This window comes from Agrilus planipennis, unplaced genomic scaffold (genome assembly GCF_000699045.2).
Source record: "Agrilus planipennis isolate EAB-ADULT unplaced genomic scaffold, Apla_2.0 scaffold11, whole genome shotgun sequence".
In the NCBI taxonomy this organism is placed as follows: Eukaryota; Metazoa; Arthropoda; class Insecta; order Coleoptera; family Buprestidae; genus Agrilus; species Agrilus planipennis.
Window position 1 is genome coordinate 2446975 of NW_020440736.1, and position 16864 is coordinate 2463838.

The 16864-nt window shown below is 36.8% G+C and overlaps 1 protein-coding gene across 3 annotated transcripts in view; it reads left to right on the forward strand.

Annotated features, from left to right (window-relative positions):
• LOC108733905 (lachesin) overlaps positions 1 to 16864 on the forward strand; it is a 230939-nt gene that overhangs the window by 172232 nt on the left and 41843 nt on the right. For 2 of the 3 annotated variants that reach the window (XM_018465256.1, XM_018465258.1), the window contains 2 exons: positions 8405 to 8533; positions 13003 to 13141. In XM_018465256.1, the coding sequence (XP_018320758.1) occupies positions 8405 to 8533; positions 13003 to 13141 (268 nt within the window). Of the gene's footprint in view, positions 1 to 8404; positions 8534 to 13002; positions 13142 to 15889; positions 16073 to 16864 lie in introns of those variants that run through there. The other variant, XM_018465259.1, reaches the window with a different exon arrangement.

Here is a 16864-nt window from a genome sequence, read left to right on the forward strand (position 1 = left end):
CATCCTTGGATAGCTTGTAGCTATAGTTTCAGCCCGATCTCCTTGCTAGTGTAGGTTTGACAGCACGCTGAACAAGACGCCTCTGTGGTTTTCGTAAAAATGGAAAAGCAGGAAAATCGTGCTGTCATCAAATACTTTTATTTGAAGGGGTTAACGCCGAAGGAAATTAAAAAAGAGATGGACTCAACACTGGGGACATCCTCCCCGTCATATTCAACCGTTAAGCAGTGGGTTTCCGAGTTTAAAAAGGGTCGTGTGAGCACCTCTGATGGGCCTCGCTCAGGACGCCCCGTTGAGGTCACAACTCCAGATATGATCGAAAAAATTCATCAAATAGTGCTGGGAGACCGCAGATTGAAAGTGCGTGAGATAGCTGAGACCTGTAAGATGTCATATGAACGTGTGCAACATATTTTGCACCAACATTTGCATATGGAAAAGCTCTGTGCAAGATGGGTGCCGCGTTTGCTAACAGTCGACCAAAAATTGATTCGAAAAAACATTTCTACCGCAAATTTGTCATTGTATAAGCGTAATCCAAGCGAATTTTTGCGTCGATTCGTAACCGTTGACGAAACGTGGGTCCACCACTACACTCCTGAAACCAAATAACAGTCTAAACAGTGGATTGGACCAGGGGAACCAACTCCAAAGAAGGCAAAAACAATTTTTTCGGCGAACAAGGTTATGGCTACTGTTTTTTGGGATGCAAGAGGTATTATATACATTGATTACCTTGCAAAGGGTAATACTATCACTGGTCAATACTACGCAGACTTATTGCAACGTTTGAGCCACGAGGTGAAAATTAAACGACCTCATCTGGCGAAGAAAAAAATCTTGTTTCATCACGATAACGCACCAGCGCACACGTCAATCGTTGCGACGGCTAAAATCAACGATCTAAAGTTTGAATTGATGCCGCACCCTCCTTACTCTCCAGACCTAGCCCCGAGTGACTATTTTCTGTTCCCTAATCTCAAAAAATGGCTTGGCGGTAAGAGATTTGCGGACAATGAAGAAGTAATCGAAGCTGTAAATGGTTATTTTGAGGAGCTTGACGAATCAGTCTATAGAGATGGCATTAATAGATTGGAACACCGCTATGAGAAATGTATCAGCCTTGGAGGAGATTATGTTGAGAAATAAAAAAAAAAAATTTTTAAAAACCTTGTTTTTCTTGGTCAGGCCGGAAACTTATCAATCCACCCTCGTACATCTAAAAGTCCGTCATTCCCGTCCTCGAATTATACCAGTAAGTAGGTTAATTTATTATTGGTGTTCTGTCGGTACAGGGAACACAGCGTGCCGATGAGATCAAAAAAAATCCACGTTTAACAGATCACCGACCAAGAATTTCATTTTAAGTTTTACTTTGAAGTTTGCCGCGACTTGTGTTTTTGTCTACTCATCTAGTCAATTTGCTAATTTTATTTTCTAATCGTTTGATTCAGTTGTTGTTATTGTCTTTTGTTTTCAGTGATAAATTATATTATTAGTCAACCTAGTTTCTTTCGTGTTCACCCAATTGTAATGAATTTAAGAATCAATTAAAATTCTTTTGTAAATACGTCTGAAATAGCTTGTCTGAGAAGTTTTAAAGTTTATTTTTGAAAGAAAATCTGCAATTTCAATGACTTCGACATTTTACTCGGTTGTGGACATTACACTAATAATAATGAATTGGTATTGATGATCGCAGAAGAAATATTCGTATTCTGTCAGCATTCATGCATCTTATTAAGAAGCCGTAGAATTGGATTTCTTGACGAATCCCGATTCACAGAAAAAGCATATTTACGACCATTTCTATCCGAAGAATCTGCCATTTCCTTTTTGGATTTAACCGCCGGTTAAGCCAAATTTATTTTATTCATTTGCTCACAGAATCGGTTGCCATTTGGTTCGTTCACGATGAAAAGCCCGACGACCTCTCCAGTTTTGCTCACAGACGTACACATTCATACATAGGGAGCATTCAGTTCCTCCTTAAACTCCATTTCAATCAACGGGAAGGGTATTAAAGGTAATTCTCCGAGCCCTTCGTATGTACCGAATTTATAGATCGTAATAATTGGAAAAGAGAGAGAGAGAGAGAGAGCTGGTAGTCGCTCACTCACTGTTTTTTAACTTAGTGCGTATGTAAGGAATGTTGGTGGTGGTGTTGGTCTTGTATATTCGCAGGACCAAATGAAAGACAAAGCAAAAGAACGGATCGAAGATTGACCAAAAATTATTTTCATAAGAAGTATGTTGTTTGGATGAAGTTTCTAAGAAACCCTGACGCGTGCTTATGTTTGATAAAGACGTACAGTCTATTTTAATTTGTTAGAATTGTGACCTTGAAGAAATCTGCGCGAAGATAGAAAGAATACACACGAGGCGTGAGCAAGACATAAATAGTTGGAACAAACTTGAACGAGCAGAACTCTCGATGAGCGGTCTTAGGAGATCGGCTAGAACTGTACAGTACTAGACGAAAATGTTTAGCAATTTCTTAAAACAAAAATGTATATAAATTAACAATAGAAAACAAAGCAAAAGTTTGATAGGTGTGTAGAACGTTAAGTTAATTCACTTGTTATTATTTTTGGCCAAATATGCTTTTAAATAAAGCATATTCTTAAATTTTAACGAGGCAATTTAAATAATTTTGCAAATGGTACTGTACACTTTTGTCTAGTTCTCGCTCGATGATCGGTGGAGAAATGAGCTCCGCAGACAAATATGATTGAATTTGGAATTATGCTACGGCGCATCCTAATAAAGGGAAGGGGCATATCTCTAACTTCTTGAAATGAACAGTAGCTATCTTATTCACCTATTTGATTAATATTGATCATTATATTTTGTGATTAATATGATTGTGACAGTACAACGTATGAAACTAAATCAAACCAAAGAAGTATGTCCTTCCCTTTAACACCTATCCATTTCGATTTTCAACAGCAGTAACAGTGAGTGAATTAATATATATGGTGTTTCTGAAATAAGTATCATGCTTTGGAGGGTGTCAACAGACAATAGGGAATCGCACGGTGAATACAGCAGCATGATTAACAGACAAAAACAATTTTAAAAAAACACAAATTACAATCCCAAGCCGGACCTGGACGTGAACTACCAACGTAGATATTAACCTATGCAATAGTTGAGATAAGAGCTCAGAAGCTACGACGATGGAGAACGTAAACAATACCGCTTGTCGGCATTCACACCAACACTATCATTATTTCGTGAAAAATTATTATTCCGTAAACAACATTATATTAAAACAATTGGGCTCTGCAGTGCTTTCCTGTCGAAACCACCGATACCAATCCACTAACAGATAAAAATCAGTTTCCGATAAGGCTTGTATTTGCTCTAAATGATAAGGATAACGCAACTGTTCCTTTAACCTTTGTTACACTAACACATGAGAGAAGCCAACGTTGCATACTATTTCGCGTGCAGGTACTACTTTGAGAGTTGTCTTATATGAAAATCAAGAGTTTTATCTTTTTAGGGGTGATATGGTTTAGGCATTGATGCTCACTACCCGCAAATGTAGGGCGTACCTTGCGATTACAGTACAATTTGATTGTTGCATTAACACGAACACACTGACCTACCATCGATTCATTAACACACCAAAAATATACAACTTTAAAAGAACAAATAACTATATAGTTGGCTGTAACATAAACATCTTAAATCACTTTTAATCTAATCTAACAAGTAATAAACAATACATGAGGAAAGAAATACAAAAGAATGAAATTACCGATGCTGCTAGTTACCACCTGATTTAATACGGCGTTGCGTTGTCGCATTTCTGTCCAAGACGGGAACTAGGTTTATCTGTACCTTTAGTTACGTTTTTCTCCAAAACGATGAATTTTTGGACCTGCAAACATTTACGTACTTAATTTTCTTATTTTATAGTACCCTATCATTTCCCTTATTTCAGAAACATCCTGTATAGAAACAGGAGACAGTCGACGATTGCATTTCAAAATTTCTCGTCGCTCGAACTCGACTAATGAAAAACTAAAATTTAATGATTTCGTATCAAATCGAGATATCCAGTGATAGCACTGGAATAATCCGTTATTTTTTATTCATATGATCCCATCTTCTCTAAAAAAACCGACAATTTATTCATTTATATTTTGTGAATTTTTACGATTATCTGCAACAATTTTTTTGTGTATTTTTCTTACTGTTACGTGTAATTTGCTGAGTGAATTTGTAGAACACAAACTTTCTTCCTTTGTAGTACTTCTTTGTTCTTTGAGGAAAATATAAAATAATTGGCAAGACTGTTTTGCGGAATACGTCCTTCCTCGAAATATTTTTAATGACACAACGCAATAGAAATTGTAAAAACTACAAACTAATTCCAAAGCAGTGTTTTCAACTCGTTATAGGTAGCTGGTCTTTTATTCTAAACTGTAAATACATTGATCATCGCAACTTGTTTAGTCTAAAACTCTTGTTATAAAGTAAAACTTTTTTACCTCGCAGTTGTTTGCGTAACGTTAATGTTAATTCTGAAGATGTTCTAATAAGTACTAACTATGCGTTTCCATTTTGAATCAGCAATGTTTGGAGCAATTTCTATGCTATTTTGATTATTTTGTTCTGATTGCATCACATCTACAGCAATTATAAGCATAAGCAAAATTGTCAATAAATGATGAATTTATATACACACCAATTTGGAAGTAGTGCTTTCGCAGGCTGCATCAGGTATAACGTACATTTTACCTTATACGAGGTCTATTCAAAAACTATCGCGAATTTCTGTTTTTTTTTTTTCAAAAATTATTTGTTTAGCCATGAATACCTATTTTGACAAGATGTTATACACTTGTGCCAACGATTTTTCCAATCCAAGGCCAGACCTGGTAAATACGGTAGCTGCGGTATTATTAGTGTTGTTTTTGGCCAAAAATTCGCGCCCAAGCAACAATGTGTGACCAGGGGCGTTATCATGCTGCAAAGCCAATTTTTGTTCTTCCACAAATCCGTGAGATTCTGGCAGATTGCTTCGCGCAAATTGCTCATAACTTGCAGGTAATATTCCTTATTGACCATTCTACCCTATGACAAGAACTCATGAAGCAACACGTCCCTGCAATGGAAGAAAACTGTTAGCAAAACCTTCGCATTCGACCTAACCCGGCGCGCTTTTTTCGGTCCTGCCTCGTACGGTAGCTTCCACTGGGATGATTGAGCTTTGGTTGAACTTTGGAGTAATTTGGGTCGTCTTAGCAATGTTAAAGCGATGCTGTTTTTAGTCGAAATTGGTACAAATTTCGCGGCGACCCGTCTCATCTCCAAATCATTGGTAAAAATCGAATGGCAGGAAGCAATCGATATGTTTAGGTCTTCAGCAGCTTCTCTAACGATGGTTCGACTATTGGCCAATACTATTTTCTTCAACGTTTTTCGTCGTTCACATCTCGGTCCTCTGAGAACATTTTATATCACCGATAAGCGGTGCTTCAGTCCAAGGTAGCTCTACCATACGTCACAGTCAACATTGGGAATGTGTCCGCGTACTTAATTTTCTTTTTCATACAAAATTTGATAAAGATTCTTTGATCCATCTTTTACAATAGACAAAAATTGAAGACGAGTCAAAACACGTGCGAGCAAAGCAGCTGTCAAAAATCGGTTGTCTGTAAAGTCGGTTTACTGACGATAGTTGAACGTGACAACGTCATAAGAAAATACTGATGGAATGGTTTCATTTTTTTCAAAAGAAAATTTTAATTTTATTTGTTTGATAGATATTGTGTATGGATATAGAGAAGGAGGTGAATGGAAATGTAGGAGAGAGACAGATGTCGAACGCTGCCGAACGCGGGGGCCGATTGTGCCTCTTTGTCGCTCGTTTCGCGCTCTCGCTTGCACTTCAAGCCTTAAATGGAACGCCTCAGAGCGAGGTAACGCCGCATGAGTTATGTTTTTTCGTGCGTGCAGCCTGCTCCATCGAATTATAAGACGTTGTCACGTCAAAAATGAATTGAACAGTGTGAGACACGAGTACTAACATAACGCTATAAAAAATCGAATATCGAATATACGTAACAACGTAAATACACAATTCGCGATACTTTGTGAACAGACCTCGCATATAATATCCTAAACTAGTTACTCATCCGATTTTAAATATTATTTCACGAATATTTACAATGGACCTTTAAGATGGACATGGCCATATATTATTGTGTTAAAATTAAAGGGCTTCTTGTGGGGTTCTTTTAGAGGTATATGATTAGATTTGAAAAGATTGTACGATAATAAACTAAACTAACCGATTCTGAGTATTTCTAAGAACGTTGTGTATGTTACTTGGGCTATAAAATTTAGTCACAAGTATCTCACCTAAACGTACTGAACCCTACAATTTAATTCATTACTAGAGTTGCTGGAAAATTAACTTCAAAACTTGCTTAAATACCTTTAGAAACTAAAATTACAACTTTGAGTGAGCCGAACATATTTGCATAAAGCTTCTGCGTCCTGTGTGAGGTAATAGTCCTATTGATTGTGAGAACTTTCGGAATTCTGGGTCGCAATTTTGCGATAAATTAGAAACTCCTGGGAAAACTACCAAAAAAACCTATAATGAGCTAGAGAAAATAGAAATTTTTGGTAAAAGGTGTCATATTTTATTTATTTATTAGGGCCCAAGCTTCTTTATAACGAGATACACAATCATATGCTTATTAAAATAGTTCTTCAAGAAATCTTACACTTATCGGCACATATCATTATGATATGCTATGTAATATATTATATTGTGTTCTGTTATATTCTGTTATGTTCCGTTATATTCTGTTATGTTCTGTTATGTTTTGTTATGTTCTGTTATGTTCTGTTATGTTCCGTTATGTTCTGTTATGTTCTGTTATGTTTTGTGATGTTTTGTTATGTTTTGTTATGTTTTGTTATGTTCTGTTATGTTCTGTTATGTTCCGTTATGTTCTGTTATGTTGTGTTATGTTCTGTTATGTTGTGTTATATTCTGTTATGTTCCGTTATGTTCTGTTATGTTCTGTTATGTTCTGTTATGTTTATTTGTATTTATGTATGTATTTATGGTTACTAATTTAGGTTTCTCTACCATAGGCGGGATATCGCCGCGAGGGGATTCGATTTTAACTTTTTAATTTCATTCAGTAGGGTATGCCTCTTCTCACTGTTCTATGGGCGGTAACACAAGGCATGATTTGAATCTTGTCTGTAACGTTCGCACTTACACCTTGTAAAACTGATCAAATTCAACTGATCATGATGATTGACCTGTTTATGGATATTGACTTTGAGGACTACAGTTATCATATCTAAGATACTTTGTAACAATTATAAGACGCAACGTCATCATGCAACGCATGTAAGAATATTAATCTTATCAGGGAATGGCATTGTTCTGATATTAATTAGCTTACTAAGGAATTGAATAAGAATCGTAGTGTTAATAATTGTAATTATTTTAAATCAGTTGTTGTTCCATTTTCAAACTGTTAACACCTCGATTGATTGACAAGTAAACGCACATAGTGTATTATTGTTTTTCATTCGACGGGGCAGCAACTCATGTTTTTCTTAGCCAGTCGAATTTCGACCTTAAAAATAAAAAGCGTTTTTAAAAAGTAAATTCGGCGGCAGAAAACATTAACTTACCAACACATTTTTTAAATGTAATGCGAGCTATTTTTGTTATTTGCCGTCTATAATAGTCTGAGAACATTTCCTTTACAAAAGAACGTTTATTATAGGCAATTTAGTCAATAGATCATTCACACTGTTGAGACCCTATTCTATTTATGCGGTAAGGGTCAGTTTCTAGGTATTACTTTTCAATACGTATAGCTAATATATTTTATACTTTTCTAAAATTCTAAGTATATATTGCAATTGTAAAAACTGTAGAGTGACGNAATAATAATTCAATAGTATTATAATAATCTTAGACTACCTTATTAGATAATTTGGGAAACGTAAAAATAGCAGGGAATTATCACACGGTAGGCCGCCTCACCACCTTGCATCTTCGTGATTTTGAATTCAGCTCGCGACTCTCGACTTCTTGACTTGACTCGACTATCATTAACTATAATTATTGATTTCGCTATTTAAACGATTGCTAATTGACCTACTAACACAGTAGGTAAGTAGCTATCAGCTTGCTGTTTTAAATAAATAATCTAGATGTGGGCACCAACTTTGTACCAATGATCTGAATATGAATTTAAGGATACTATGTAACAATATTATACCAAATTGTTCTTAATTAATTGTTTTGGACACACAATGTTTTTTCTTTCCTCCTGTAGGCATATATATGTAAGAAGTATGTAGTAATTGTGTATGTCAAAAGTATTGGTTACGTTTTGTTTTGTTTCAGTGGACAATATTCACGGCATGCAACTCATTTTGGAAAGAGCTCAGAGACAGCAAATGGGAGCGTACCTTTGTATAGCCAGTAACGATGTTCCACCGGCTGTCAGCAAACGTATCATGCTAGGAGTTGAATGTAAGTAATATCGACTAATATTGCCGATATTGTCAACGTAGGGAATTTTTTAAACTACAAATAGGAAAGTAGAGCAGAGCGTCCCAAAGAACTAAAGGTGAGAGAGGTCACGTCGAGTTTGATACGTTATTATTATTACTTTGCTATTAGAGTTCAAAGGTGGTAAAACTGTGGAAAAATGAGTCGGTATTTGCATAAAAAAAAGGAAAATTGATGAAATTAAGGCAGTTCACCAGACATAAAAATAACTGATGGATTTTTCTGAAATTTTGTTCGATAACATATTCATATTGACATTTTATGGTGAAATTTTAAACTTCAGAGCGTTTCACTCACTCATTTTTGAGACCTTAACCTTGAGTTTAACAGTGATATCTGACTCCAAAATGTTATTTTCTATGTGTTTCATAAAAATACTTGCTAATAGTAGGAAAGCACGTGCCTTATCTTGTTTTCTCAACAGTGAAAAGTTCATCATCATAAGGTCGTCAGTCCTAAAACTGGTTGGACACGCACCTCTACTCCTTCCTATCCTGAACTAATCTTCGCATTTCCCTAAAACTAGGTTTCTTAACTATTTGCGAACAGTAATCTAACCTAAATCTACCTCTACTCTTAGCTCTTGTTTCTACCTCTAATATGTCTCTGACTAGACCTTCATGCGTGAGAAGGTGTCCTACCAACACATCTCGCCTATTTCTTATTGATTTCCATAGAATCCTCTATTTTCCTATTCTTTCTAATACTTCTTCATTCCTAACCTCTATCCACGGTATCACCATAGATGAAAGGTTATTAAAAAAATTGTATATTTGAGTTTATTTTGTTTCTTAATTGATATTCATTGATCGCCAATGGTAATAGTAATGGTAATGGCAATTAGTTTGCTACGTTAATGTTTATTCTGATATTTTTATGTTACTTATTAACAAACTTTTGTTTTACTTTGCTTGTTGTGTCTGTGTAAAAATAATTAAAAAATCGCAGTTTTTCCACCGGTAATACTTAAGTAAACAGGCATGTCCAGGGAAAATAAAACCCATACATTATATTTTAGAGTATTTCGTGGGAAAAAGCTGCTTCCCTTTTTCTGTACGCCCGTCAATGTTATTTTTCGTTGCCCTTAATGTGAATCATTCCGTCGCGTTTTGTCGTATTAACTTTACCGTATCAAAACGTTGACATTGAAAACATACTCTGTCCAATCCCATCGAATCGATAATACAGCCATAGCTTTCGAATGTTTCGAATTCGCTGTCGTTATTTATTTTGCTGGCGCCGCTCCATTTGGTCCGTTAGTATTGTCACTTCGTCGTCCCGAAGACAAACATTTCGGGAAAGCAAAAAGTTACTTCGTACAATGCGAAATGTGCCAGTTTTTTTCAAAGTTCGATCGTAAAGTTTTATGGAAAGGAAGAATAAACGGACCGCTGGCTTGTTCCATTTGTTTCGTTGAACAGAATTTAATCGCAAATTTTACGGTATTGTGATATATTTGTAGTAATACGATATGCTGAATTGTAACTACCAGAAACTTCTGAATTAATTTTTTTTACAAGAATTTTACGCATAAAATAAATAAACATTTTTAGTAAACTGCCAAAGTCAAAATTCTCCGATATGATTATATTCTCTTACCGGTACGCTGTAGAATAATTTTGAATGTTCGAGAAGGATCTGGCTATCAACAGGAAGTAAAGTTTCTGTATCGGCCGTGGGTCAGTTATTAAAAGCACATTCCATCATCATCATAAGGTCGTCAGTCCTAACACTGGTTGGACACGCACCTCCACTCTTTCCTATCCTGCTATCATGCCTGAGAAGTGCCCTACTAACCTATCTCGCCTATTTCTTTTTGACTTTCCCTAGACCAAAATTTTCAGTCTCTCTCCAGTCTCTCAGAGTGTTTCAGCGTCTCTGAGAGCGTCTTTCGCAGTCTCTCAGTTATTGCCTAGGTGTTTTTATGGATCTCTCACAGTCTCTGTATGAGAGACTCGAACGATAAAATTGTTAATTCAGAGACTCGAACCATGTCTATCGGGACACCACTTATTGAGAGATTCGAGTCTCTCGTTCAGAGACTGGATACGAAATGAGGATCTTTCTATGAGCGACTCGAGTCTCTCGTTCAAAGACGCTAAGCAGTTGTTTTTGACAGTCTCTCTCAGCGACACCAGAGAGACTCGATGAGAGACGGAGACTTGAGTCCCGCTTTCAGAAACTTTGAGAGACTGAACATTTTTATCTCCTATTCTTTCTAATACCTCTTCATTTCTAATCTTCTCTATCCACGGTATCCTCATCATTCGCATGTAACACCATATTTCGAACGCTTCTATCCTTTTCCCTTCTGCCGCGCCCATCGTCCATGTTTCGCACCCGTACAGCACCGTACTCCAAACATACACCTTTAACCTTTTTGAATTTCTAAATTAATCGTTCGCGAGCATAAAAGTGACTTCTTTTTATTGAAGGCGACTCGACCTTGCGCTATCCTCTGCTTTATATCCCTACTACTTCTGTTTGATAAATTTATAACAATTCAGTGTTAGAAAAGTGGGAGGCAACATACACAGCAAAAAAAAAGCATGTGGTCTATGAGACAAAAAATTTTGGATATGAATGCACCAGTGTACGTGGGCGTTTCATCGTCAGGTCGCATGGCCCAGGAATTATGTATTGAGCTGTAAATTATTTGACATTAGATTAAATAATTCTATCTCTCTATGAAGCTACCTGTCTGTCTCCCCTTGGCAACGGCCTCGCCGACATAACACTTTGTCGGGCTGTTCACAGTCCTCCGGTTAACTTGGTCTAAAAAATAAATTACATACCTATCTGGGAGGAAGTCTCCTACCTTTTACCTTCTTGGCGCCCCGTATGGGTGTGCGGCGGGCATTTCGAAAAAAAAAGTTGGAAACATTTGGGATACCATTATGTGCATAATTTTATTTTCATTATTTTAAAAACTGTGAATGATAGGCAGATGACAATTATAAAATTGCAGATATGAGGTTTTGATTATCACAGTGTTTACTCTTACAGTGTTCTAGGTTCTTCTAACAACAAGTATACGAGGGTGGATTGATAAGTTTCCGGCCTGACCAAGAAAAACAAGGTTTTTAAAAATTTTTTTTTTTTATTTCTCAACATAATCTCCTCCAAGGCTGATACATTTCTCATAGCGGTGTTCCAATCTATTAATGCCATCTCTATAGACTGATTCGTCAAGCTCCTCAAAATAACCATTTACAGCTTCGATTACTTCTTCATTGTCCGCAAATCTCTTACCGCCAAGCCATTTTTTGAGATTAGGGAACAGAAAATAGTCACTCGGGGCTAGGTCTGGAGAGTAAGGAGGGTGCGGCATCAATTCAAACTTTAGATCGTTGATTTTAGCCGTCGCAACGATTGACGTGTGCGCTGGTGCGTTATCGTGATGAAACAAGATTTTTTTCTTCGCCAGATGAGGTCGTTTAATTTTCACCTCGTGGCTCAAACGTTGCAATAAGTCTGCGTAGTATTGACCAGTGATAGTATTACCCTTTGCAAGGTAATCAATGTATATAATACCTCTTGCATCCCAAAAAACAGTAGCCATAACCTTGTTCGCCGAAAAAATTGTTTTTGCCTTCTTTGGAGTTGGTTCCCCTGGTCCAATCCACTGTTTAGACTGTTATTTGGTTTCAGGAGTGTAGTGGTGGACCCACGTTTCGTCAACGGTTACGAATCGACGCAAAAATTCGCTTGGATTACGCTTATACAATGACAAATTTGCGGTAGAAATGTTTTTTCGAATCAATTTTTGGTCGACTGTTAGCAAACGCGGCACCCATCTTGCACAGAGCTTTTCCATATGCAAATGTTGGTGCAAAATATGTTGCACACGTTCATATGACATCTTACAGGTCTCAGCTATCTCACGCACTTTCAATCTGCGGTCTCCCAGCACTATTTGATGAATTTTTTCGATCATATCTGGAGTTGTGACCTCAACGGGGCGTCCTGAGCGAGGCCCATCAGAGGTGCTCACACGACCCTTTTTAAACTCGGAAACCCACTGCTTAACGGTTGAATATGACGGGGAGGATGTCCCCAGTGTTGAGTCCATCTCTTTTTTAATTTCCTTCGGCGTTAACCCCTTCAAATAAAAGTATTTGATGACAGCACGATTTTCCTGCTTTTCCATTTTTACGAAAACCACAGAGGCGTCTTGTTCAGCGTGCTGTCAAACCTACACTAGCAAGGAGATCATCCAAGGATGGTACTATAGAATGTCACCTCAAGGTAGGCCTAGTGGCGTCATCTCTTGGTTAGGCCGGAAACTTATCAATGCACCCTCGTATAATATTGTACCATACGTCTGCAATTTTATTTTTATTCCAGACTTCATAGTTTAAAATGTTTTTATATGTAGGCATAGCCAGTAAATAGCGTATGTAAATTTTCATGTTGCTCTTCTTTTTCAGTTCCCCCTTCTGTTAGGGTGGGTACAGATATATTGGGTGTTCTAGAAGACACTGAAGTCGAAATGGCTTGCAATATTGAAGCGTATCCCTTACCGGTTACGCTTTGGATAAAAAATCAGCAGGAAATACTGGTTCAGAGGTACGTAGTTTGTTATTTATAATATGAAGAAATTACGCGAAAGGCCACAGTAAAATATTATAAGCGTATACCTGAGGCGATAATCGATATCGCATGGCGCGGCATTAGGTGTACAACTTTGAAAACCGTCAATTCAAGATCGTAAATCAAACGGGTACAAAACACACATAGGCTACAGGATAAAAACGTATGGCGAGAAGCATTTCGGATATAATCAAGGGCATTCTATGAGTGCATATACAGGGTGTTTCTAAAATAAATGGTAAGCTTTGGAGGGGGTTAACTACATGTAATAGGGAATCTAACGGCGAGTAAAGAAGCAAGATTAAGTGACAAAAAAAATTCGATGAATAAACGAACAAATTGCACTCTCAAGCCGGTCCTGTGCTTGAATTGGCAACACAGTTGCAATAACAACTAAGCAGCAACATTAATAGAGATTGCAGACATGCACTACTAATTGTTTAACGGCTAATAATGTAAATATTAACATCTTACTACTAGTTTACTACACATAATAATGCTTATAGACGCCCATTATGAAAAAAATTAATTAAATAACAGCTTTCTTCATCCCTCATAATTTGCAGTACTATTTACTTACTTCAACACTGTATTAAGAACACCAAATAAAAATAAAATTAACGTTACGTAAACATCGATAGATTAATTAATTCCCTATGGGTAGGTAATTGAAATTTTTTTAATTGCAAGTCAAATTTCCACACCACCTATGAGGTTGTTATTGACCTATGACGATGGCACATTGACCTACCTACCAACAATTCGACTAACTACCTACATACATACTGTTTACAATATTAAAAGAGCAAAGAGCTGCTGTAAACAGGTTGTAATATAAATATCGTCACTTACACTTAATCTAACGTAACAAATAACAAACAACGAATGAATACAAAACAAATGCAACAAGGATGCTGATCATATCAGGGTCGGACTAGCCTTTCCTTGTACATTTATAAACGTTTTTCTCAAAAATGGTGGACTTTCGGACCCCCAAACATTTACTTAATTTTCTTGTTTAATAGTGCCCTATCACTACAGGAGGTAAAGTTTCTGTATCGGCCGTGGGTCAGTTATTAAAAGCACATTCCATCATCATCATAAGGTCGTCAGTCCTAAGACTGGTTGGACATGTACCTCCCCTTTTCCTATCCTGAGCTAATCTTCGTATTTTCCCAAACCTAGAACATCCCACATCCTAAACTATTTACGAATAGTAATCTAATCTAGGTCTACCTCTACTCCTCCTAACTCCTGTTCCTGCCTCTAATATGTCTCTGACTAGACCTTCATGCCTGAGAAGGTGTCCTACTAACCTAACTCGCCTATATCTTATTTACTTCTATAGAGCGCTCTGTACTCCTACTTCTTTCTAATATCTCTTCATTTCTAACCTTCTCTTAAAGATTAATTTTTACAAACGGATTTTTACAAAATAATAAATGAGACCACCAATTCACTTTTCAAATAATGAGAGAGGCTGTCGAGAGACTGTCAAAAAACCTGTTTAGGGTCTCTGAGACGGTGAAAGACGCTGAAAGACTCTGAGAGACTGAAAATTTTTGTCTAGGGGAGGTAAGAAATTATGCATATTTGTAAAATGAGATACTTGTGAGGTGTATGGAGATTTTTATTTACATTGGTCTTAAGCAGTTCTCAGACTTGAAGGTCTAGTCAGAGACATATTAGAGGTAGAAAACATGAGTTAGAAGGGCTAGAGGTAGACCTAGATTAGATTACTGCTCGCAAGGATGTGGATTGTTCTAGTTTTAGACCGAGCGGCTTGGCCTAGAGGTCTAGACCATTGCTTAGCATTCGGGAAGACGCCGGTTCGATTCCGGGTCTGTCTGCATTGGTTTTTCTGTGGTTTCCTTGGATCACTTAGGCAAATGCTGAGGCAGTAATATTCCACAGATAATCTTTCTTCAGTCTTCATTTCGTCCGTCTCATCTTTCTCACCCGAACCACCACCCACCCATTCCCACTATTCTTGAAAGCAGGATGAAGAGGGCCTTCCGGTCTACCTTGCGGCATAGTCCGGAGGAACAAAAAGTTTTAGTTTTTTTTTCTAGTTTTAGGAAAATGCGAAGATTAGCTCAGGATAGGAAAGAGTGAAGGTGCATGTCCAACCAGTCTTAGGACTGACGACCTTCTGATGTTGATGATGTAGTATCGGAGACATAGTTGAAAAACATATTGTACATTTTATATATATTTACTTGCATAGTGTGGTATCTTTTTTAAGTAATTCCGATAAGTTTTTATTAAGCTTTGAATTATTTTCACTGATTAATAAAACTTTGGGATAACATTTTCAAAATCGTCCCACATTTTCGCCGTAGTAAATATGCATATCCTAACATATATTGGTTGTTAATGAATTTGAGGATTTGTAATTATTGATGTATGCAAGGTTGGCCGTTTGGAAGAGCATTCCTTAGAGATAAATTTACTAGCTGCTATTTGTTCGACATAGAAAGGGCAGAAGGTAACTGACACTTTAAATGTTCAAAAGGGAAATCAGAAAATTTAATCTGGAATGCGGATAAGTTTGTTCCTTTGTCAGGAAGGCTCCCGAGGCCACGTAAGCTTGATAAAACCTGCATACATATGTAGGTCTATTTGTACACGAATAGAGACTTTGCCTGCTCCAGCAAATTTAAAATTCTGACTTCTCATATGCTCAGAAAACTTTTTCGTTGTATGCTTATTGCTTACTTACAGGTGAAGTGCTCTATAGTATGGATTTTCATTTCTATTTGTCTTCGTATGCCAACCTTTTATACCTCTTTGTGTATTGGATATTTATCTATGGTACAAAAACAACATAAGTCGAACATTTGGTGCAGCGTCATTTATGAAAATCATTATATTGTTATAAACATTAATGTCTATAGTAACAAGTCGTAGCTGCGTGTAATTAAATACCAAACAGTGCAAAACTAAACTCTATTCACTTTCAATCTAAACGTATATCTACCTGGATAACCCAGTCCTCATTGTTTAATCCAAATGTGGTGGCGTTTGCACAACCAGAGCCATATTCAGGCATTACATGTGTTTCGATGCATTTACTCATAATTTTGTATAAAAAATGCAATAAATACGAGGCAGAAGCCAAAAATTTCCGAATTATTTTATTAAAAGCTAACAAGATACATTTTAATCTATAACTACAACAGTAACTTCACTGTAACGTCCTTGTGTAGTTATACAGGGTGTAACAAAAGTAATGTCGAGCTTAAGAGGGTGTTCAGATTTCCTAGAAAATATTTGGTCTGCTCCTTTTTGAAAAATATACATTTACAAGGGCTGGGATTATATCTGCTAACTTTCTCTTTGGGGCACTATGGGTTATATGCAGGCAGATTGAAACTTGAAACCAAGTGGCAATAAAAAAAGGTTCAAGGAGGAGGCAGGCAGTTTTTTCGGAAATAATTTCAGAAGAAGAAGTACTTTGCTTTTCATAACGAGTAGGCGCTCTCGTATCGGGTTGTCATTCAAGGAATATAATTTTGGGAAATCTGCACATAAACAAGGTTATGTGTAGGTTAAGGTTTTATACATTAAGTTTTTGTACATAGTGTTGTGTTTTGGAAAATACAAAGCTTTAACGCAACAAGGGTTTTTAATTTGGCAAGACTAGTCCATTGGTTCATCCTGAGCTAACGAGATGATGTGTAGCGAATTACGCACACA